At 42.3% G+C, this 25,463-nt stretch overlaps 1 protein-coding gene across 3 annotated transcripts in view; it reads left to right on the top strand.

Moving 5' to 3' along the window:
* mthfsd (methenyltetrahydrofolate synthetase domain containing) overlaps positions 1-18,987 on the top strand; it is a 66,667-nt gene extending 47,680 nt beyond the window's left edge. For all 3 annotated transcript variants that reach the window (XM_060837598.1, XM_060837600.1, XM_060837597.1), the window contains 2 exons: positions 15,599-15,724; positions 17,357-18,987. In XM_060837598.1, coding sequence (XP_060693581.1) covers positions 15,599-15,724; positions 17,357-17,896 — 666 coding nt within the window. In that variant the 3' untranslated portion in view covers positions 17,897-18,987. The remainder of the gene's footprint in view (positions 1-15,598; positions 15,725-17,356) is intronic.
* Positions 18,988-25,463: the final 6,476 nt, after the last annotated feature.

Raw genomic sequence — 25,463 nt, 5'->3', positions numbered from 1 at the left:
TAGGAGTTTACTACAGGCCACCCAATAGCAGCAAGGAGATGGAAAAAACATAGGTTGGCAGATTTTGGAAAAGTGTGGACGTAGTAGGGTTGTTGTAATGGGTGACTTTAACTTTCCCAATATTGATTGGAACCTCCTTCGAGCAGAAGACTTGAATGGAACTGATTTTGTAAGGTGTGTTCAGAAGGATTTCCTAACTCAGTACGTTAACAGGCCGACGAGGGGAGAGGCCATTCTAGACTTAGTGCTCGGATACAAGCTGGGGCAGGTATCAGATCTTGTGGTGGGAGAGCATTTTGGTGATAGTGACCATAACTGCCTCACACTCTACATAGCTATGAAGAAGGAGAGGATTAGGCAAAATGGGAGGATATTTAATTGGGGAAGAGGAAACTATGATGCGATTAGTCGTGAGTTAGGAAGCATGGACTGGGAGCAGTTGTTCATGGTAAAGACACTATAGACATGTGCAGACTGTTTAAGGAACAGTCGTTGCGAGTGATGAATAAATATGTCCCTCTGAGACAGGCAAGAAGGGGTAAGATAAAGGAACCTTGGATGACAAGAGCGGTGGAGCTTCTCGTCAAAAGGAAGAAGGTAGCTTACATAAGGGGGAGGAAGCTATGGTCAAGCTCAGCTCTAGAGGATTACAGGCAGGCGAGGAAAAAGCTCAGAAATGGTCTGAGGAGAGCCAGGAGGGGACACAAGAAAGGCTTGGCAGAACTGATGAGGGAGAACACAAAGGCATTTTACACTTATGTGAGGAATAAGGGAGAATGGTCAAAGAAAGAGTAGGGCCAATCAGGGATAGCATAGGGAACTTGTGTGTGGAGTCTGAGGAGGTAGGGAAAGCCCTAAATGAGTTTTTTGCTTCTGTCTTTACGAAAGAAACAAACTTTGTAGTGAATGAAACCTTTGAAGAGCAGGTGTGCATGCTGGAATGGATAGAGGTAGAGGAAACTGATGTGCTGAAAATTTTATCAAACATTATGATTAACAAGTCGCCAGGCCCGGACCAGATTTGTCCTCGGCTGCTTTGGGAAACAAGAAATGCAATTGCTTCGCCACTTGCGAAGATCTTTTCATCCTCGCTCTCCACTGGAGTCGTACCTGAGGACTGGAGAGATGCAAATGTAATTCCTCTCTTCAAGAAAGGAAATAGAGAAATCCCTGGCAATTACAGACCAGTCAGTCTCACATCTGTTGTCTGCAAAGTGTTAGAAAGGATTCTGAGGGATAGGATTTATGACCATCTGGAAGAGCATGGCTTGATCAAATGCAGTCAACACGGCTTTGTGAGGGGCAGGTCATGCCTCACAAACCTTATCGAGTCCTTTGAGGATGTGACTAGAAAAATTGATGAGGTTCGAGCTGTGGATGTGGTGTTCAGCAAGGCATTTGATAAGGTTCCCCATAGTAGGCTCATTCAGAAGGTCAGGAGGAATGGGATACAGGCGAACTTAGCTGTCTGGATACAGAATTGGCTGGCCAACAGAAGACAGTGAGTGATAGTATAAGGAAAATATTCTGCCTGGAAGTCAGTGGTGAGTGGTGTTCCACAGGGCTCTGTCCTTGGGCCTCTACTGTTTGTAATTTTTATTAATGGCTTGGATGAGGGGATTGAAGGATGGGTCAGCAAGTTTGCAGACGACACAAAGGTTGGAGGTGTCATTGACAGTACAGAGGGCTGTTGTAGGCTGCAGCGGGACATTGACAGGATGCAGCGATGGGCTGAGAGGTGGCAGATGGAGTTCAACCTGGATAAATGAGAGGTGATGCATTTTGGAATTTGAAAGCTGAGTGCAGGATTAAGGATAGGATTCTTGGCAGTGTGGAGGAACAGAGGGATCTTGGTGTGCAGGTACATAGATCCCTTAAAATGGCCACCCAAGTGGACAGGGTTGTTAAGAAAGCATATGCTGTTTTGGCTTTCATTAACAGGGGGATTGAGTTTAAGAGCTGTGAGATCTTGTTGCAGCTCTATAAAACTTTGGTTAGACCACACTAGGAATACTGCATCCAGTTCTCGTCGCCGTATTATAGGAAAGATGTGGATGCTTTTGAGAGGGTTCAGAGGAGGTTTACCAGGATGCTGCCTGGGCTGGAGAGCTTATCTTATGAAGAGAGGTTGACTGAGCTCGGACTTTCTTCATTGGAGAAAAGAAGGAGGAGAGGGGACCTAATTGAGGTATACAAGATAATGAGAGGCATAGATAGAGTCGATAGCCAGAGACTATTTCCTAGGGCAGAAATGACTAACACGCGGGGTCATAGTTTTAAGCTGGTTGGAGGAAAGTACAGAGGGGATGTCAGAGGCGGGTTCTTTAACAGAGTTGTGAGAGCATGGAATACATTGCCAGCAGCAGTTGTGGAAGCAAGGTCATTGGGGACATTTAAGAGACTGCTGGACATGCATTTGGTCACAGAAATTTGAGGGTGCATACATGAGGATCAATGGTCGGCACAACATCGTGGGCTGAAGGGCCTGTTCTGTGCTGTGCTGTTCTATGTTCTATTACTGTATGTAAGGCTATTTAGTAAGACAGGAGCCAGTGATTTTTGGAGCAACATGCTCTCTAAGCTAAGCAGGTATGGTTGGAAAGTTCAGCATGTCAGTCAGCATCTCATGAGTGATTTCTGCTTCCAGAGCTGCTGCTATGCACTTACCTTGAAACCTAGCAGAGCAATTAAAAAAAAATACGGGGCTTGTTGGTCAGGGGTAGAATATTATGCGGTTGGTTAGCTAACTTGGTTGGATGGTTGGTTTGTGATGCGAAAAGTTTGGATTAAACTCCTGCACCGGCTGAGATTATCATAAAGGATTCTCCTTCTCAACCTCTCCCTTCACCTGAGGCATGGTGACCGTCAGGTTAAACCACCACCAGTCATCTTCCTCTCATGACAAAGCAGCCCTAAAGTCTGGTAAGACTACCTTTACATTTTGGAGAGACCGGTGTTGCACTGGAGTGTACAAAGTTAAAAATCACACAACACCAGGTTATAGTCCAACAGGTTTAATTGGAAGCACCAGCTTTCAGAGCACCTGATGAAGGACCAGCGCTCTGAAAGTTAGTGTACTTCCAATTAAACCTGTTGGACTATAACCTGGTGTTGTGTGATTTTTAATCTTTACCTTTTGTTAGTACATTAGCATTGACAGAAAGTTGGCTGACTAAAAGAAGACAGATAATTGAGATAGGTACATTTTTGATTTGGTACTCTAACTACTGTCATGCCACAGGGATAAATGCTCAGATCACAATAATTTACAATATGTATTAGAGAACATGAATGATGGACATTATATCACCCATGTTGCAAAAAGAGATGTGATGGCAAGAGCTGAGGATAACAACTGGAATGCAGACAACAATTTTGATCCCTTTATCCAAGGAGAAACATGCTGGCAATGTTAGCAATCCAGAGAACATTTCGTAGATTGATTTCAAGAATGGTAAGATTTTCGTTTGAGGAGAAGTTGAGTTGATTAAAGTATAGAAAAACAAGAGGAGAACTTATTGAAACATACAGGGCTCTTAAGGGGGCTGTGGAGAGGTAGTACCCCCTTGTGGGAGAATATAGGACCCGAGGGCATAATCCCAGATTAAGGGGTCATTTGTTTCAAAGAGGAGAAATTTTTTCTCTCAGATGGTAGTGAATCTCTGTAGTTCTTTATCATGAAGACCTTTGTCATTAAGTCCCAGACTCTATATGGACTGTATCTTTTTATTTTTCTCTATTATTGATTATGGACTAAAACTGAAAGAAAAACTCTTAAAAACTGAAGATTGTGTAAAAGATTTGATAGAAGCAGATTAGGTGACATTTATTGTGAGTGTTTGTTTTTACTGCTGCTTGTTCAAGTAGTATTGGATGTCTGGATACTACTGTACTGATGTCAGGTAGCTGTATATAGACAGAGCAATAACTGGCCGCAAGTAGCTGTTTGGTTTGTATACTAGTGACCAATTATTAACAATAAAGTAGTCCTGTCTGACAACAGTTAATAGACCAGCTGTTAGATGGCTGAACAGCTTTGGGGTTTGAATGTTTTGGGAGAAGCCATCGAATCTCTGCAAGCACAGGAGCTGTCTCTTTTCTCTGCAGTTAAAAAAAAACACCTTAAGTCTAAAGAAAGCCAGTTTCTTTTGCCCTTAACAGTTCCGTAAGCTGTGAATCTTAACCAATAAGCAACTTGATAAATATCAATCAGCCACCTTGTACCTTCTGTATGCAAGTGCAAGTACCTGGAGGAGAAATAAGGTGCAGCATGTCTTGACTAGCCAAAAAGACCATCTCAATGGGCCATGTGGATAGGGGCCATTAAACTGCTTTCCCCTTCTTTCCTTCTGTCACCACACCCATGTTTTCTTTCCAGTTTGACTGTATGTGTATGTAGGAGGCAGGGTTATAAAGGGATTAAAGTTTTAATGAGTGGAGTTACTGGTCAACAGTTCATAATTGTTTAGCTGTGGTTAGGGTCTATTAATATGTAAATAATAATCGTGATTAAACATAGAAACTTAGTTTGTGCATTCTGTCAACCTGGGTCTAAAAGACATGTAAATTTTGGAATTCAGCATACTTTATAAATGTTTAACTTTTGTGATGACTTCGGGAATAGCAAGTCTTGATTTTCAGCAGACTACCACAGTGAAGTGTAACAGCTGAGGGAGACTAACGGAGTTTTAATCAGAAAGGGAATCGAGGATTTTGGGGATAAGATAGGAAAGTGAAGATGAGGATTCCTTTCAGCCATGATAGAGTCATGGAGTCATAGAGATGTACAGCATGGAAACAGACCCTTCGGTCCAACCTGTCCATGCTGACCAGATATCCCAACCCAATCTAGTCCCACCTGCCATCACCCGGCCCATATCCCCCTAAACCTTTCCTATTCATATACCCATCCAAATGCCTCTTGGGCAAAGCTGGCCAGATGGACTAAATGGCCTGCTTCTGCTCCTATGGTTTATGGTCATCCACCTTGTCCAGAACTCTCAAACACACTTCATGGACTGCAATTGTCTACCTGTTTGAGGAATTTGGCATCACCAGTGCACCACATCACGGCATCATTATGGCATGTCTCAGCTTAATTTGTAATACAGTTCAGCATGTCAGCACTGCACCCTGTGTTCCCCAACACCTCACGTTGCTATGCTGCTTCTAGTGCTGCAAACAGTGATAATCATCCATCTCAAAGTGCTTCTTTGGGCGGTTAACTTGCTTTCTTGATTCTCACTCACTTTGTGCCTTAAATGTTTACAGCATCTCTTCCTTGCCTTACCCTGCCTTTTTAATGAGGGCAGATTTCTTAATATCACACCTACAATATGTGGCCGCAGCTTTTGCAGAAAACACACTGCTTCAACCAGGTACTCATGTCTCAAAATCTAAGGGGAGTAATCCTTAGTCTAATTAAGGTGGACAATGGTCAGTCAATGCATTTGTCTGAACCTAGGGCACCTCACAATTTATCCTGATGGAGTGAGTAAGGAGTGCAGAATGAAGGCAGGGTTTCTAGTTTGGGAGATGGAGTATGTGAAAGCCATTGAGAAAAGATGCTGTGTGCAATACTGAGAATGGTGGTCTATGCGCCTTGTTGGGAGATGCTTGCTGTTATACAGTTGGAATGAGTGTGAAGTAGCAGAGAGAGGTTGGTGGCATTTACCCTTGTTATTAATCTTCTTGCAGCATTGCTGCACATTCCTAGATGCCACACTGACTTGGGGCTACTTTGGAACAGGTTGGCAACATTTGAAATATGGCACCTGTGGTGTGAATGCTGTAAGATCCTGGCACTGATCAGTACCTTTAGGACTGCTCGGTACAAGGCTGGACACCGGCAGTGCTGCAGAGGCATGGGGCCAACTTAATTCAGTGAGCAGCATCAAATTGCGTGAGAAAGGTCACTAGGGCTCAGGGAAAGCCTTCATGAAACATCCTGAAATTGACATTTGGCCAACCTGAGGAAGATTCAGCCCATTTTAACTAAGAATTTTAAATATGGACCTTGATGGTAAGTCCGTCTGCTTTAAGATCAAGACTTGATTCCATCCCCCCCCCCCTCCACCCCCCCCACCCCCCGCCACACCAAACCCCCACAACGTTGTATGAGGACATACTGAACTGTTTCATGCACTCCTCAGCATTAACCAGTTCAGAGCCTTACACAACAAGAATAAAGAGGGAGTGTGGGACTGACTGTATTGAGACAAAGTGAGTATGGACTAGATGGGCTGAATGGACTCCTTGTCTTCCATTCTGACTGACCAGATGATACGTTCCCTGTCCCAGCTCCGTCTTTAAAACATTTAGAGTCAGCGACTGTCACACATCAGGGGAAAGCAACACCACCTTACCTCTGAACCTATTCCTGCTTGTGCATTATTTAAAAGCACAGACCTTGGTTTTCCCCCCGTCAGTCAGTTAACACACGATTGAGTTTGGACCAGAGCATGAACCAACCTTTGCACATGCTGAAAACCATGTTGTGACTGGGGCCATCAGTCAAATGTTTTCTTTCCAACTAGAAAAATAAATTGGGAGCTAGAGGAGAGGAAAAAGGAAACCACAAATGCTGAAATCCAGAGTAAAAACTGAAAGTATTGCAAGTGGACAGCAGGACATTTTGTTCTATTGAAGGGTTCCATGAGAACATTAATCTGTCTGTTTAAGGTGTTTATCAACCTGCTGCACATTTCTCTCATTTTTAGTTTTTATTTTGAAGAATGAAAGTATTTGGCTGGAGCCAATCTGTAACTGAATACCTCTGAGTACGTGTTTCTTGTGGAAATCCTAACGATGTCAGTACTCAGAGACTGCTAAGGGTAATGTATTTCATTCCAAAATTTTGTATGAATTGGATGTTGTGATTTTTCTATTCATGTGATTGAGAAAGGAGGGGGTAAAAATAAACTTATATTGCAAGAGCAGAGTGACTTTCTTGTCTAATAGAATTGAGCAACAAAATACTTCAGTTGTGTAGAGAGATGGTAGAAATTGAGATTATTCTTCTAAGAGCAGAAAAGTTGAAGGGACAAAGATAGTGAGATGTTTAAAATCTTGGTAGGTTTGGATTGAGTAAAGAAGGAGGATCTATTTGAACTGGTTGGATGATCAGTCAGCAGACAGCAGATCAAATTACCATAGAATCCCTATGGTGTGGAAGCAGGCCATTCAGTCCAGCAAGTCCACACTAAACCTCTGAAGAGCATCCCACCCCGATACATTCCCCAATCCTATCCCTACAACCCTGCATTTCTCAAGGGTAGTCCCCCAAGCCTGCACATCCCTGGACACTCTGGACATTTTAGCACAGCCAATCCATCTAACCTGCACATCTTTGGACTGTGGGAGGAAATCGGAGCACCTGGAGGAAACTCATGCAGACACTGGGAGAATGTGCAAACCCCACATAGTCATCCGAGGCTGGAATCAAGCCCAGGTCCCTGGTGCTGTGAGGTAGCAGTGCTAATCCCTGAGCCACCATGCCGTCCCAAATCATTGGTAAAATGTTAGCCAGAGACGAGGTGAGAACAGGAGGCATTTATTTATGCAACAAGCTAAGACCTGAAGTACACTTCCCAAAAGGGTGATAGTAGCAGATGAATTTTTAAAAAATATCAAAATGAATTTTTTAACTAACATTGAGTGAAAGAAATGTATGCAAGATTATGGGAATGAGCAATGGGAGTGGGACCAGTTTTAAATGCTTTCAGAGAGCTAGAACTGGATTGTTGGAATTAATAGCCTCTTTCCCTGTAGTATGATTCTAACCACAATGGTTTCAACTTTAAGAAAACACACCTATTATTTTGATATTCTGGTCCATTTCTTCTGACTGACTCCTTCCTGTCTGTTCGAACAGTAGTTCCCAAACTTGCTTTTTGTACACCTTCTTTCCAACCGTTGTTCAACCCTCGCCCTGTTCAATCACCATATGGTCTCTGTGTCTTTATATGTTATGATCTGCTGTACTTCTTGCAAAACAAAACTGTTTACTGTACTTACATACATATGACAATAATAAATCAAATTGAGGTTCCATGATTAATAACACAATTGAAAGGGATTTTTCAACCAAAGAAGTTTGAGGAGCATTGTATTAGAGCCTGTTGATGTACGAGCAGTTGTCCTAATCTGAAGATGGATACAAGATAGAGGAGAGTAACTGAATAAGCAATCTCATTCTTTACAAATGGCAATCCTGTTAACCTTACATGACCTATGTCAAACGATATTAAAACAATCAACTTGGTTGTTAAAAATCACATAACACCAGGTTATAGTCCAACAGGTTTAATTTGGAAGCAGTAGCTTTCAGAACGACGCTTCTTCATCAAGTGGTTGTGATGAAGGAGCGGCACTCTGAAAAACTAGTGCTTCTAATTAAACCTGTTGGACAATAACCTGATGTTGTGTGATTTTTAACTTTGTACATCCCAGTCCAACACCGGCATCTCCAAATTCATTTGGTTGTGGTATTATTTTGACTTGTGGTTAAAGTCATGCTTATGTTTTTGAGCTCTTTGCTTAGATTGACACTACTACATCATTGGAAATGGTTTTCTTTTTGAGTATGATGTTAAGCTAAGGCCCTGTCAGTGTAGTTGATCATTCAAGATCTCAGGGTATGGTTTGTAAGGGGCGTCTTCACTGACATTGCTCCTTTAACCAATGCCACCAAATTAATTTAGTTCGGAACTAATTTAGTTAGAAACAGAAAATGCTCAATACTCAGTTGGTGAGACAATACCTTAGGAGAGACAGAAGCATGTTTCATTGGCAGAATTTTTCCACCCATGAACGACATAGCCGTTGGTGAGAAACTTGAGAACATCGTGTGATAGCCAGCGAGGAACTTCTCAACATTGAGAGCAAAAGTGCTATCTTCCACGTAAATGTTGAACATTGAGACATGATTCTCACTCGTAAATTATGAAAGATATTAGCATCTCATTAACACCTAATTTCACCTCATTGCTATGCAGTCTCCTAGCTACCTGTTAAAACTAGGTGGTGACAATACCGACATGAAAGCCAGAGTAGTAACCAGTGACTCTAACCTGCATCTTGGTCCTCAAGCTTCCATCTTGGACATGAGACACCAAAATCTCAGGCACTCTTCATGTTCAGTGGCTGCAGATCATTGCATCTGAAACATACCTGACGGAACCCTTTTGGCACATCTCCGATCCACTTACAAGACAGTTTTTCACTTTGTTGTTGCGTTTTGAATCGTAATGGCATCTTTTATTGTGATGTGCTCACCAGCAGGTGTTTCTGGTTCTAATATAACAAAACTACCCACTAGAGTGCCAGTATCTGAGCCTTGAAGTGTCTTTTCAGAGGGATCTGTGGCTTCTTCTTCAGAGGTGGAGATGCAGGGCAGGCTACTTAGAGGCTGGCATTGTGCTGATACTATGTTGCCCTCTAGGAACATGAGTAAGTGAAGCGACCTAAGGATAGACCGGTATTCAAGCATGTTAAGATTTCATTCTTAGTGATGATAATGGGAGAGTAATAGACAGTGCTTCCTATCTGATAGTCAGGGCATGATGTCACAGCATGGACAGACTCCATGCTTGGAGTCATAGAGATGTACAGCACAGAAACAGACCCTTCGGTCCAACCTGTCCACGCCGACCAGATATCCCAACCCAATATAGTCCCAACTGCCAGCACCCGGCCCATATCCCTCCAAACCCTTCCTCTTCATATACCAATCCAAATGCCTCTTATATGTTGCAGGTGTAACAGCCTCCACCACTTCCTCTGGCAGCTCATTCCATGCACGTACCACCTGCATGAAAAATTTGCTCCTTAAGTCTTTTTTATATCTTTCCCCTCTCACCTTAAACCTATGCCCTCTAGTTCTGGACTTCCTGACCCCAGGGAAAAGACTTTGTCTATTTATCCTATCCATGCCCCTCATAATTTTGTAAACCTCTATAAGATCACCCCTCAGCCTCTGACGCTCCAGGGAAAACAGCCCCAGCGTGTTCAGCGTCTCCCTGTAGCTCAGATCCTCCAACCCTGGCAACATCCTTGTAAATCTTTTCTGAACCCTTTCAAGTTTCACAACATATTTCCGATAGGAAGGAGACCAGAATTGCACGCAGTATTCCAACAGTGGCCAAACCAATGTACAGCTGCGAAATGACCTCCCAACCCCTGTACTCAATACTCTGACCAATAAAGGAAAGCATACCAAGTGCCGCCTTCACTATCCTATCTACCTGTGACTCCACTTTCAAGGAGCTATGAACCTGCAGTCTTTGTTCAGCAACACTCCCTCGGACCTAGTCCTGCTAAGATTTGCTTTCCCAAAATGCAGCACCTCGCATTTATCTGAATTAAACTCTATCTGCCACTTCTCAGCCCAGTGGTCCATCTGGTCCAGATCCTGTTGCAATCTAAGGTAACTCTCTTTGCTGTCCACTACACCTCCAATTTTGGTGTCTTCTGCAAACTTACAAACTGTACCTCTTATGCTCGCATCTAAATCATTTATGTAAATGACAAAAAGTAGAGGGCCCAGCACCGATCCTTGTGGCACTCCACTGGTCACAAGCCTCCAGTCTGAAAAACAACCCACCACCACCATCCTCTGTCTTCTACCTTTGAGCCAGTTCTGTATACAATGGCTAATTCTCCTTTTATTCCATGAGATCTAACCTTGCTAATCAGTCTCCCATGGGGAACCTTGTCGAACGCCTTACTAAAGTTCATATAGATCACATCTACTGCTCTGACCTCATCAATCTTCTTTGTTACTTCAAAAAACTCAATCAAGTTTGTGAGACATGATTTCCCATGCACAAAGCCATGTTGACTATCCCGAATCAGTCCTTGCCTTTCCAAATACATGTACATCCTATCCCTCAGGATTCCCTCCAACAACTTGCCCACCACCGAGGTCAGGCTCACCAGTCTATAGTTCCTTGGCTTGCTTTACTGTCCTTCTTAAACAGTGGCACCACGTTAGCCAACCTCCTGTCTTCCAGCACCTCACCTGTGACTATCAATGATACAAATATCTCAGCAAGAGGCCCAGCAATCTCTTCTCTAGCTTCCCACAGAGTTCCCAGATACACCTGATCAGGTCCTGGGGATTTATCCACCTTTAACCGTTTCAAGACATCCAGCACTTCCTCCTCTTTAATCTGGACATTTTGCCAGATGTCACCATCTATTTCCCTATAGTCTATATCTTCCATATCCTATTCCACAGTAAATACTGATGCAAAATATTCATTTAGTATCTCCCCCGTTTTCTGTGGCTCCACAAAAAGGCCGCCTTGCTGATCTTTGAGGGGCCCTATTCTCTCCCTAATTACCCTTTTGTCCTTAAAATATTTGTAAAAACCCTTTGGATTCTCCTTAATTCTATTTGCCAAAGCTATCTCATGTCCCCGTTTTGCCCTCCTGATTTCCCTCTTAAGTCTCCTTATATTGCGGGCGAGCTGAATGTCAAATCACTCCACTATCTATCCCAGTTGATTCTATCCTGTTGTGGACCCTTTTCTCCTGGAGTGAGAGAAGGGAGGGATTTATTGAGGTAAAGGTGGCTGCCCAGGTTTTACTGCAGGCACCGTTGGGACATGTGATGAGATGTGAATGAGTAGGCAGAGTACAAGATGTGTGAGGTTAGTAGAGTTTGGGAGGATGGAGTTGTGGTAAGGGAAGTTGTTGCATGTGACATTGAGAGGAGTAGACCATAAGCCTTGGTGAGAGGGATTTATGGTAGTAGAGAGAGAGAGAGAGAGAGAATGAGTGCATTGGAAGTGGCGATATGTTGGCACTTACCCTAGCGCATTGGGAAAATTCAATGCTGCACATTTTGGAAGACAGTCGACACTGCACTGACTCGGGTGGCAATCTTGGACCAGCCTGGTGAGGTCTGGCGCTGTGGCCTATTTTGCCAGCCTTGACAGAAGAGCATGGTCTGGCTCGGCACAATTCCTGTCCTGCAGGGCCTCCAAGTCCCTGTCCAGAAAGCAGGACACCAACTTCCCCTTACCTACTGTGTCTGGAGTCATGAAAACAAACCACGCAGGGTTGCTGGAGGCTGCCAGTACTTTACCTGGTGCAGGACTGTCTTTTACGTGTGGCATCGGAGTCAGGGATCCCAGGATGTCCTGGCAGTGCCAAGTCCTCATACTTACAGTGAGTGGATGAATAAGAAGAATGGGGCACACTAGGGAGTAGTGCAGAAGTAAAGAGGTGAGTTTGGGACCATAATGAGAGAAATAGGTAGACCTTGCATAATGGAACTCTTTCTGGACAGGGACCTGGAGGCCCTGCAGGACAGGAATTGTGCCGAGCCAGACCATGCTCTTCTGTCAAGGCTGACAAAGCTATTAAATCAATTCTGTTAAAATGGAACCCTATGTTTCAAGTCAAAGACCTTCCATCTGAACCAAAAAAAGTTAGACAAATGTAACAGCTTTTAAAGTAAGTCCAGAAGCAGGGAAAGACAGTTGGGGGGACTCAGAAAGACCCAAAGGGAAGATCTGTGATAGTACAAAAGTAAATGTCAAAGGGATGATGATAATGCAAACAAAAGAGAGTGCTGATGACACAATCTTCAGATAAGTGGTAATCTGGGTGGCACTGTGGCTCAGTGGTGAGCACTACTGCCTCACAGTGCCAGGCACCTAGGTTCAGTTCCAGTCTTGGCTGGCTGACTGTATGGAGTTTGTACATTCTCCCTCTGTCTGTGTGGGTTTCTTCTGGGTGCTCCGGTTTCCTCCCACAGTTCAAAGATGTGCAGGTTAATGTATTAGCCATAGTAAATGCGAGGTTACAGGGATAGGGTAGGAGGTCTGGATGGGATCAATTCCATGTGTCAGTGCAGACTTGATGGGCCGAATGGCCTCTTTCTGCACTGTTGGGATTCTATGACAAAAAAACTGGAGTTGAAAATGACAACAGTTCCATCATTGCCATCAACTCTATGGGAAAGATAGTTAGATGGTATTTTGCTTCTCAACTTTCACTTAACAAGAAAAGCAATCACACCTGCTCCTTCAACAAACCATATATAGTCTGTCCCCAAGATCTTCAAGCTCGATCACATATGAGTGCCCATTTTGAACCTTGGAGATCTAGTTCCAAAAACTGAGAGAACCCATATCCTAATGGTGCTTGAATTTTTTATTGAATGGTTTGTCATAGGATCATACAACATGAAAACAGACCCTTCAGTCCAACCAGTCCATTCTGATCATGTTCCCAAACTAAATTAGTCCCACCAACCTGCATTTGGCACATATCCCTCCAAGCCACATATCCCTTTCCTATTCATGCACTTATGCAAATATCTTTTAAATATTGTAACTGTACCTGTATCCTGCACTTCTTCTGGCAGTTCATTCCACCCACTAACCACTTTCTGTGTCAAAATGTTGCCTGTCATGTCCTTTTTAAAACTTTCTCCTCTCACCTTAAAAATATGTCCCCAAGATTTGAACCCCCTTCACTTTCGGAAAAAGACCATGGCTATTCACCTTATCCATGCCACTCATGATTTTATAAATCAATATAAGGTCACCTTTCAACCTTCTATGCTCTAGTGAAAAAAACTTAACCTACCTTTCCTTATAAATTAAAAGCTCCATTCAGCTTTCTTCTATATATCTTTAATGTGTTTAACAGTTTAGAGTATTGAGTGCTCATCAAACATCCAAGTTTCACCAGAGTTAAAGTTAAGAGTCAACCACCTTGTTGTGGGTCAGGAGTCACATACAGGACAGACCAAATGGCAGTGTCCTTCCCTCAAGGACATTAGTGAACCAGATGGATTTTTCCTGATAATCAACAGAAGATTGATTCATGGTCATTGTTTGATTCTTAATTCCAGATTTTTATTGAATTTAATTCAATCTTTCTTGGTGGGATTCAAACCCAGGTCTCCAGGACATTAACTACATCTCAGGAATAATAGTTCAGCAGTAATACCATTTGGTCGTCAATTCTAATAAATCATTGTCAATTGCAATTCCTCCTTCAATTCACCTCTGGCCACTTCTTTCTAACAAAACTGTTCCTGCATTATTACCACTCACAGTGAGAAACAGTCTTTTATAAAACGACGTCCACCCAAGTATTAAAATGGTTGCCTTTGATGTTTTGTACCCACTGAACAAATACAAGGCCTTTTCTGATCACGGTGGTTGGTGTGCTTAGCAAGGAAGCATTGTTGCACTGATTCATTAAATTCCTTGCTTTTGTTTATAGTTATTTGCTCGGTTTTCTTCCAGTGCTGAATGCATTTGATCTTTGTTCAAAATTGTTATTATGATTTTTATCAGCCCAAATTTGCAAGGTTCAACTCATCTGCAGCTTCCCCTATCTGTATTCTTAATAATCCTTTGGCTGATATACTCCACCAATTAACATACATTGAAAGTTGGGTAGGCTTTCTGAGGCAAACAGATTCTTCATGCTCGGTTTGTGTCCAGAGTGTTCAGCAATCCTTTATTTCCTAAAATTGCATCTTCAGAATTATTTCACTTTTCTAGTTAGTTAATCACCAGCAGTACACAGTGATCCCAGCACAGGTGAAGCATTAAAGGGAAATAAATACAGCTTACAACAGCATCAACAAAATTTGCACAGTACAATTCATCCATTTGCTCTCCAAAACTGTTCTTTGCTTTTCTAAGCAAGGACAGATGGTACAGTTCACATTTCTCATCCAGGCAAAGATCCAAGCTTTTCTTGCTCATAAAGGGTACTCACTTCTAAACAGCTGCTCAAACCTGGCAAAACGGACCCAGTTGAACACAGATTACACTTTCCTACAGAACAAGTTACCCATTCAAGAGAAATCATGCCAACCTTGGGCAAGGAGAAGAAAGGTATGGCATTAGCCCAAGTGCCCCTAGACAGATCACCGAGACATCACTGTCTTATATAAGTATTGCTGTTCCAAAAAAAAGAAATCATTTTGGAGCTGCTGTTCAGATGGGAAAAGACTTTACAAGTAGCTACTGGAAGGACCATCTAGTTTATTAACATAAGACATTAAAGTGTTTGTAAGTATGTAAAAGTAGCTGTGAAAGGTGTTGATCTGTGAACATCTCCGTGGCTTGGGGTGAATTAAACACAGTGGGACCTGAAGACTGAAGTCTCACACCTCACTGCTTAACATCGGAAGATGGTGCAAAATCTCCAACTCCAATCAGGAAGCCAGTTGTGACAAGGTAAACATTTAAACATGGTTTAAAGTTCTAAATAAATTGGAAAAAAAAATAAACGCCTGCATGTATGTTTGCTATAGGAGCCTGATACTTCAATTTTTCCTTTAATTCAGTCACTGCCAAAGGCGCCAAATAGCATGCCTCTCAGTACAGTTCAGTGGCTCAGAGAGGATGCCAGAGGGTGCTGTCTCAGCAGCAATCCAAAGTGAAATGCCAGCTGTAGTAAATGATGTCAGATTGGCAGGGTATTATTAGTGAGTTAATTTGTTTCGTACCTGGTAACACTTACGGGCCATTGGAAATCTTTGTGAATTCTGGGACAAAATCAATGAAACCAGTTACATGAGTTATAATCTATTTCTGTGTTTTTCATGTCATTTTTCTAGTTGCTTGATATCCCAGAAGAGCTGATGGACAGCCATGATCTCACTGTAGACTACATCCTTACACCTAGCAGAGTGATAAAAACAAACTGCAGCTGTTCCAAGCCTCAAGGAATTATTTGGTCAAAGGTTTACAATCCTTTTTTTATTCTTTGAATTCCTGAAAGAATTATTCATTATTTCTGTCAAAGTACTGGTCTCGTTGTTCTTTTTCAGGACAACGTGCGACACAATCGACACAGAAAGGAACTGTTCAGCCATCATTCCTGCATCAACTCTCCAAAAGAGCATTACTGCCTAGGGCTAATCTGCTTTTACCCCATATCCTTGCATGTTATTTTTATCTAAATAATCATCCAATGCCCTCAGTTAAACCTGCTTCCACCACATTCCCAGGCAGTGCATTCCATGCCGTAACTACTCGCTGAGTGAAAGCATCTTTCCTCACTTCACCCTTTCTTCTTTTGCAGATCACTTTAAATCCATGGCCCTCTTGTTCTTGTAAATTGGGAACAATTTCTCAGCATTTGCTCTATTGAGTCTGCTCATGATTTTGAAAACCTCCGTTAGGTCTCCTCTTAGTCTCCTTCCTTCAAAGGAAAACAATTCCAATTTGCTCAATCATATTTTCATAACTGAAATTCTTCATGCTTGGAATCATTCTTGTAAAACACTTCTGTACTCCCTCCAATACATTCACATTTTTGCTACAACGTGTCACCCAGGACTGTATGCACTATTCCAGCTGAGATCTGAAGTGTCTTATACAGTGACCCTTATATTCGATCCCCCTCTTACCATCCATGTTCCTCAGTCTTTTTCCAGTGGGGAAGTGCCTGTATCCCACTTTGCAGTCTATGAAAGCACAGCTGTAATTGAGAATTGCACATACTTTAGTGAACCACATTATTGCAACATAATTACAAATACAACCTCTTAAAAACCATATTTTTCAATGGACGTTGTGTGCCATTATGATGTCTGTGACAACATCTAAGTTGCTGGCAGGATTCTGGGTTTTGAATCAGGGCCCTGACTGGGTTTAAATGACTCTACAATATGTGGGAAACAGTCAACCGGCAGTTTATTTCCTGAATTAGTCAATTAACAGGCTTGGGATGTAATTCTTGTGGTGGGGCTGGGGGGGGGGCTTGCCAAGCCACAAAGCCAATGAAGGTCCTCCAGTATGGAAGGAGCTACATCTGGAGGTGTCGTTACAGAAACTTTTAAACTCAGAAATGGTCATAGCTGCATCATTGTGGAGGGATACTCCTGCATTGGGCAATATGAAACTGTAATGAGGTCAGTGAGGCAGGACAGGCCTTGAAGATTATACTGGCTCCCTAGTCTGCTATTGGGATATTGCCTTGAGGTAATTGCCTGTTCCCCAAGCTACAGGAGGTCCACAGGCTAATTTGAAAATTCCAATTTACCTTGAAGAAGTGACCTTAAAATCATAGTCATACTGCAGGGAAACAGACCCTTCAGTCCAACTCTCCTTTCAACAACAGGGTGACCAGAATTGTGCACAGTACTCCAAAAGCAGCCTCACCAATGTCCTGTACAACCACAAAATGACATCCCAATTGCTATGCTCAGTGGTTTGAGCAAATGAAGGCCAGCATGCTAACACCTTCTTTACCACCCTGTCTAACTGTGACACAGCTTTCAAGGATATGAATTCACCTCAATTTTTTTCCTTCTCACATGTACATAGTTTTTCTGATCTTGATGTTTGTGTTTTCCTTTCTTGGTGCTCAGGTGGATTCAAATATGATGGAAAAAATTCCAATCCTTAAAAGCCTTCAGTTCAGGGAACAAAAAGCAGGAAAGGATGTTGCTCTGAAGGAGGAAAGGCACGCAGAGGAAGAACTCCAGAGGCTATTAGACAAAAGAATATCGTCCGGGAAAAGTGGAGGTGCTACCAAAGTTAAAACTAATGTAATGGAAATAGCCAGAAATACTGAAGCTAGTGAAGAACATGAGCCTAGCTGTAAAAACCAGCTTAATGCTCCAACCAGAGTTACTACAATTTATATGGGTAACCTACCTCATAATCTGAGGGTCAGTGAATTAAAGAATACCTTAAGAGAGCACAATGCAGTTCCATTGCGTCTGAATTGGCAGGGGGCCCAACACAGGGCTTTTCTTGATTACAAGGATGAGGGCACTGCAGAAGAAGCTCTAACCTCCCTTACTGGGCTAAGTATAAGTGGGAGTGTGATTAGAGTTGAACTTGCCAAGAGTCAAAGAGGCAATAGATCTAAAATTCAAATCACTGAAAAACCAAGCAGCCAGTAATCTGATTGAGTACCAAAAATGTTGGCAGCAAATTTCACACGTAAATTTGTTTTAAAAGAATTGATCATGTTGAGAAGTGCAGGGTGCAACAAAGGCAGCTTATTTGTAATTTGATTTTACATGTCGTGCCTCATTTGGACATGAAAGACCAGTTGAACAATATGAAAGAATACATATTCATGAACAGCCAATGAAATTAGATGCATTTGAGCATAGAAAGCATCTATTCTGTTGTGATACAGGTATTATTGACCAGATACTATGATCTGGATGTGATATCTGACATAAAATGATTACCTCTGTAAATATTGGAAAGCACATGAAATACTGCAGAGGGCTGTTGTGATAGTGTCCCCCCACTTCTGGGTCAGGAGACCAGGTTCAAGTCACACCTGCTCCAAATGTGGGATATAACATTCCTGAACAGATTAATTGATTGAAAATATGTTTGAAATATTGCAACAGACATTGCATTTAGTTTCCTTTCAGCCTAATAGAAAACATCGAATGCAAATTAGTGGCTTTGCACTCACAAGATTAATTGATATACAAGCGAACATAAATCATAATTTTTTTATTATTGATACTATTTAAGTTTACTCCCTACAGATTATAAGATTCAATAATTTTCTGATGTCCACCTGTTTACGTTAAGAATTTATGGAATCCAGTAGCTTTGCTGTTAACATTAGAAATATGGTCTGTTAGAACTTGACTACAATAGGATTTGTTTTATGTACCTTAAGTGGCCAGAATGCTCTTAACAAAAATAGGTGATACAGACCATTCAGGAACCATTTTCTCAAAGGAAATGAATCTCGTGGGAGACCTTGTGAAAGCTATTTCACAAGCAGGGCCATGGTACAGCCCATTGATGTGGACTTGGAGTGGAAAAGGGTTTCACTGGCTTACTCTTGGTAACAGTCATATAGGTCAGATGCCAACATGTCAGACAAGAAATCACACTGGAGGAGTTGCATTGAGTCCATTGTCGCTAGTTTAAGGCAGAAGTCAAAAAAGTGCTTCACAACTGAAAAAGCAAAGGTGTAAAGTGAATGAAAAGGCATCCAATAAATCCATGTCCAAAGTAAGACCATGTGTGAAATTCTTTATTCTGGAAGGATGTTGTTACCATGGTATGTGACTGAATAAAATATAAATGCATCGATGTTGATTTAGAAAATGGTCAGGATTGCTTTCCTATGGGGAAAGGAATGTGCTGCTTTTTTCACTTTACCCAGGAGATGTGGGCCTTGCTGTCATTTATTAGGCCAAAGTGAGGATTGCAGATGCTGGAGATCAGAGTAAAAATTAGAGTGGTGCTGGCAAGGCACAGCAGGAAAGGCGGCATCCAAGGAGCAGGAAAATCGACGTTTCGTGCAAAAACCCTTCAGCTTTTGCCTGAAACATCGATTTTCCTGCTCCTTGGACATTGCCTGACCTGCTGTGCTTTTCCAGCACCACTCTAATCTTGACCTTGAGGCCGTCATTTATTGCTCATTCCTAGTTGCCCTTGAGAAGGTGGTGGTGAGCTGCTGAACTCTATTTGGCATCAGCACACCCGCCATGTTCTTAGGAAAGGAATTCCAGGGCTTCGATCCAGGGACACTAAAAGAATCATAGAATCCCTGCAGTGAAGAAAAACGCCATTCAGCCTATCAAGTTTGTACCAGCCCTACAATGAGTATCCCACCCAGACCCAGCTCTCCTATCCTCCACATCCCTAAACACTATGGACAATTTAGCATGGCAAATCCACCAAACCCGCATATCTTTGGATTGTAGGAGGAAACCAGAGCATCTGGCAGAAAACATGCCAACATGGGCAGACACCCAAGTCTGGTATTGAACCTGGATCCCTCGTGCTGTGAGGCAGTACTGCTAACCACTGAGCCACCAAATGTGAATGCGCAGTGGCTTGGAGGGGGACCTCTACTGGTCTGGTGTTTGATGTATACATGACTTAATCTACATAGCACAGTTTGACTGTTGATGATAACTAGAGAGCGGCAACTGTTGCTTATGGAGAGCATTTCCCACAGCTGAAAAATTAGAAAATCGGACCTTCTGAATGGGCTTGCATTGCATAAAGAAAAGGGCTGATTGGCAGAGACAAATTACCTTCTACCTTTGGAAATGTACTCCATAGCTGGGGAACTCTTTGCCATATATATTTTCACAGACTGTTTGTTATCTCCATCATATTAAATGAATAGTCGATATTTGTTAAGCTTCAATGGCTTTAAAGGGATACAGCTAAATTTCAGCTTCCAACTAATTCCTTTTTTGAGAATATTTTAATTTTCACCAAATGGGATGACAATCAGGCAGGTTAACAGAGCTGCAGTTTTTGTCTCCGGGTAGTGACAAGTGATTCTCATGACCCACTCTAGCAAGTTGCCCAATTGGGCAATAAATGTTACCAATTCAATCAGCCTAGTGACTGTAGCACTTTACAAGAAGACAGTTTCCATTTAGCACAGGAGGGTAGGCCAGGTGCTAGCCACACAAACACTATGTGGTCTCTTTAATGAGCACTAGTAGACTACGTGAGTAGCAACTTGCTGCAACACTAGCATCCCAGTGCCTGTTGCTGGAATACATTTCAACTCCCTTGTCTTTCAGTAAGCCCAGCCTAAAACAATATTGCAGCTCAAGACTCCAACTTAGTCACCTAGAACATAGAACAATACAGCGCAGAACAGGCCCTTCAGCCCTCGATGTTGCGCCAACCTGTTAACTAATCTAAGCCCATCCCCCTCATCATCCATGTGCTTATCCAATGACTGTTTAGATGTCCCTAATGTGGCTGAGTTAACTACATTGGCAGGCAGGGCATTCCATGCCCTTACCACTCTCTGAGTAAACAGCCTGCTTCTGACATCTGTCTTAAACCTATCACCCCTCAATTTGTAGCTACACCCCTTCGTACAAGCTGACATCATCATCCTAGGAAAAAGACTTTCACTGTCCATCCCATCTTATCCTCTGATCATCTTGTATGTCTCTATCCAATCCCCTCTTAACCTGCTTCTCTCCAATGAAAACAAAACCGAGTCTCTCAGCCTTTCCTCATAAGACCTTCCCTCCAGACCAGGCAACATCCTGGTAAATCTCCTCTACACCTTTCTCAATGTTTCCACAACCTTCCTGTAATGGGGTGACCAGAACTGTATACAATATTCCAAGTGCAGCTGCACTAGCATTTTGTATAGTTGTAGCATGATATTACTGCTCCGGAACTTGATCCCTCTACCAGTAAAACCTAACACACTGTATGCCTTCTTAAAAGCACTATCAACCTGGGTGGCAACTTCCAGAGATTTATGTACGTGAATTCCAAGATCTCTCTGCACATCCACACTACCAAGAATGTTTCCATTGACCCAGTATTCTGCATTCCCGTTATTCTTCCCAATGTGAACCTCCTCACATTTATCTGCATTGAACTCCATTTGCCACCTCTCAGCCCAATTCTGCAGTTTATCCAAGTTCCCCTGCAACCTACAACATTCTTCCACACTGTCCACTATTCCACCGATTTTAATGTCATCTGCAAACTTACTAACCCATTCACCTATGCCTGTGCCCAAGTCATTTATAAAAATGACAAACAGCAGTGGTCCCAAATAGATTCTTGTTGCACATCACTAGTAACCAGACTCCAGGCTGAATGTTTTCATCAACCACCACTCTCTGCCTTCTTACAGAAAGCCAGTTTCTAATCCAAACTGTTAAATCACCTTCAATCCCATGCTTCTACATTTTCTCCAACAGCCTACCATGTGGAATCTCATCAAAGGCTTTACTGAGGTCCATGTACTCCACGTCAACTGCCACACCCTCATCCACATGCTTGGTCACCTTGTCAAAAGATTCAGTGAGGTTTGTGAGACATGACCTGCACTTGATGAAACCATGTTGACTATCTGCAATCACATTGTCGCTTGCTAGATGATTATAAATCCTATCTCTTGTAATCCTTTCCAAAACTTTTCCTACAACAGATGTAAGACTCACTGGTCTATAATTACCTGGGTCATCTTCACTCCCCTTCTTGAACAAGGGCACAACATTTGCAATCCTCCAGTCCTCTGGTACTAAACATGTAGACAGTGACGACTCAAAGATCAAGACCAAAGGCTCCAATATCTCCCTAGCTTCCCAGAAAATCCTTGGATAAATCCCATCCAATCTAGGGGACTTATCTACTCTCACTTTTTCTAGAATTGATAACACTGCCATCTTACTAACCTTACCAACTAGACCCTTTCTAGACTAGATTCCTAACTAGATGGGCAGCACGGTGGCTCAGTGGTCAGCACTGCTGCCTCACAGCACCAGGGTCCTAGGTTCAATTCCAGCCTTGGGTGACTGACTGTATGGAGTTTGCACGTTCTCCCTGTGTCTGCATGGGTTTCCTCTGGGTACTCTGGTTTCCTCCAAAGATGTGCAGGTTAGGTGAATTGGCCATGCTAAATTGCCCATAGTGTTAGGTGCATTAGTCAGAGGGAAATGGGTCTGGTTGGGCCAAAGGGCCTGTTTCCATACTGTAGGGAATCTAATCTAATATCTCATTCTTCTTCTTTACAATATTCTCCTCTTCCTGAATGAAAACAGATGAGAAATGTTCATTTAGCATCTCCACAGGGTCCACACACAACTTCCCACTTCTGTCTTTGACTAGCCCTATTCCTACCCTAGTCATCCTTTTATTCCTCACAATCCTATAGAAAGCTTTAGGGTTCTCCTTTACTCTACCTGTTAAAGATTGCTCATGTACTTTTTTTTAGATTAGATTAGATTACTTACAGTGTGGAAACAGGCCCTTCGGCCCAACAAGTCCGCGCTGACCCACTGAAGTGCAACCCACACAGACCCATTCCCCTATATTTACCCCTTCACCTAACACTATGGGCAATTTAGCATGGCCAATTCACCTAACCTGCACATTTTTAGACTGTGGGAGGAAACCGGAGCACCCGGAGGAAACCCACGCAGACACGGGGAGATGGAGCAAACTCCACACAGTCAATTGCCTGAGGAGCAGGACAGGAGCAGCACAGGATAAAATACAGGGTAAAGCTCCCTCTTCACTGTTTTCCCCATAAACACTGGTTCAACCTCTGAAATTGTTTAGCACCTGATGTATCAGCTCCCTGACTTTAAAAAGGATTGTGAGTCTGGTCAAATGCAGTTTTGATTCAAACTACATTAAAAGCAGATTTCTACAATTTCAGTTGTAAAGGAGGGAGGTTAGATATAACAGGTTGGTGGGGGGGGGTAGGGTGAGGTGAGAACGTTCAAGGAAGTGTGATTGATTAAAATGGCAAAGCACCATTTAATTATTCTCTCTGGTAGTTGGAATAATAGTAGCATTAGGTAAATGGGAATAATGAAATATAATGTGCAAAAATATGTTTTCTGTATAAACAAAGGCAGAAGTACTGCAGGTGCTGGAGAATTGAAATAAAAACAAAGTTTTGGAGAAACCTGGCAGTTCTGGCAACATCTTTTCAATTTTTTTTGTAAAAATATGAGTGACAATAATGAATTAAATGTGACTCTTCCTTGGAGCTAAAGAGGGCTGGAAAAATGACTAATGTTTATCTTATGAAAAGGGGCAGGAGATCGAGTGGAACAGATGCTAAGAATGCCCAGAGCAAAAGACAAATGGTAATAGAAGAGTGATATGGGTGGAGAGTAGGTGCTGATGGGAGGTGATTGTAGCAGAAAATAAATCAGCTCTGCCGACTAAGCAAGCAAGACTGTAAGAAAAGAATAGATATAATCAAAATGGAGGACAGTATTCGTGATTTGAATTTGCTGAACTTGGTGATAGGTTCTGAATGCTGTAAAGTGATGAAGAAGAGAAGAGGCGCTGTTCCCCAAGCTTACACAAGGCTTAATGGAACATACAGAAGGCCTAGGACAGAAATGTTAGCATAAGAGCAAGATGTATTGAACTGGCAAGCTACTGGAAAGGTCAGAGTCAGTTTTGCTGAATAGCGGTGTCCCACAAAGCAGTCACTCCCTTTGTGCTTGGTCTCTTCAATGTAGAGGAGAACACATTGTTAACTGTGAATTCAGTATTTGAGATCAAAAGAAATGCAACCAAATTGCTGCTTCACCTGGAAGGTGTCTTTGGGGATTGGACAGTGACAACAGAAGAGCTACAAGGGCATGTGTTACCCCTTTCACCATTCACAGGAAAATGCCATGAAGGTTCAAGAAGTGATTGCATGTATCAGGGAGGGGTCAAAGTCTTGGGGAAGGAATAGAACCAGTGAGATGCTGACAGTGGAGGGAAAGGGAAGTGGTGTTTGGTCATGCTATCCTGCTGATGGAAATGCTGAAGAGAGATTCTTTGAACACAGTGTTTGGTGGAATGGAAAATGAAGTCAAGGGCACTGTATTGTTGTTCTTGGAGGGAGGAGAGGTATGAGGACAGGAGTGGGTGCAAGGAATGGAATCAATTTATTGCAAGTAGTACATGAGGAAGTGTCATCAAGCTAACTGTAGAAGTCATTAGGTTTGTAGTGGACTGTCTTTTCCAGAAATGGAAACAGAGAAGTCAAAGAAGAGAAAGGAAGAATCAGAGATGGACAGCTGATGGTGAGGAAAGGAAAATAATTGGAAGCAAAACTGATAAACTTTTTCAATTCTGGATGAGACAAAAGGATGTTCCACATGTCCCACAAAGAGACAAGATGTGTCCTCAGTACCTTTTATAAATTACTTATTTATAAATTACTTCTGTACTTATAATAAAATAAAATATCAATGAGTGTATTTACCAATTTTGGAATTGTGAGATAAGTGCAATAGTCTAGCAATATTTTGTAAGAGCTCTATTTTGGGCGGCACGGTGGCACAGTGGTTAGCACTGCTGCCTCACAGCGCTTGAAGACCCAGGTTCAATTCCCGTCTCAGGCGACTGACTGTGTGGAGTTTGCACGTTCTCCCCGTGTCAGCGTGGGTTTCCTCCGGGTGCTCCGGTTTCCTCCCACAGTCACAAAGATGTGCGGGTCAGGTGAATTGGCCATGCTAAATTGCCCGTAGTGTTAGGTAAGGGGTAAATGTAGGGGAATGGGTGGGTTTCGCTTCGGCGGGTCGGTGTGGACTTGTTGGGCCGAAGGGCCTGTTTCCACACTGTAAATCTAATCTAAAAAAAAACATCAAACTTCAGCATTAGATTTTCTCCATTCTTACAATTGTCTATATATCACCACTAGAGGGAAGCAAGCTATAAGGAAGAAAATGAGCTATTTGAGATTATTCAAGATCTAAGTCTTTGTGGAATTCTGCTTCTTTAACAAAAATAAAGATATGTTTATTGCATTTTGAAATTAACAAAACAAACAGAATATCAACATGAAAAGTTTAATTTGTCAGTCTGTTAATTCTGGTAGCATTTGCAGGAAATATACAGATTTTCAGAAACTGTGTTAACATTATTACTGCAGAGTTAGCTGGTAAAGACCTGTCCAAGAGATGCACCTTACAGAAACAAATAGGGACAAGATCATTTATTGTTGCACAACCTAAAATCCAATAAGATTCATAA

Source organism: Hemiscyllium ocellatum, chromosome 17 (assembly GCF_020745735.1).
Source record: "Hemiscyllium ocellatum isolate sHemOce1 chromosome 17, sHemOce1.pat.X.cur, whole genome shotgun sequence".
NCBI lineage: Eukaryota > Metazoa > Chordata > Chondrichthyes > Orectolobiformes > Hemiscylliidae > Hemiscyllium > Hemiscyllium ocellatum.
The sequence above is the reverse complement of the archived record's forward strand: the minus strand, read 5'-3'. Positions and strand labels throughout refer to the sequence as shown.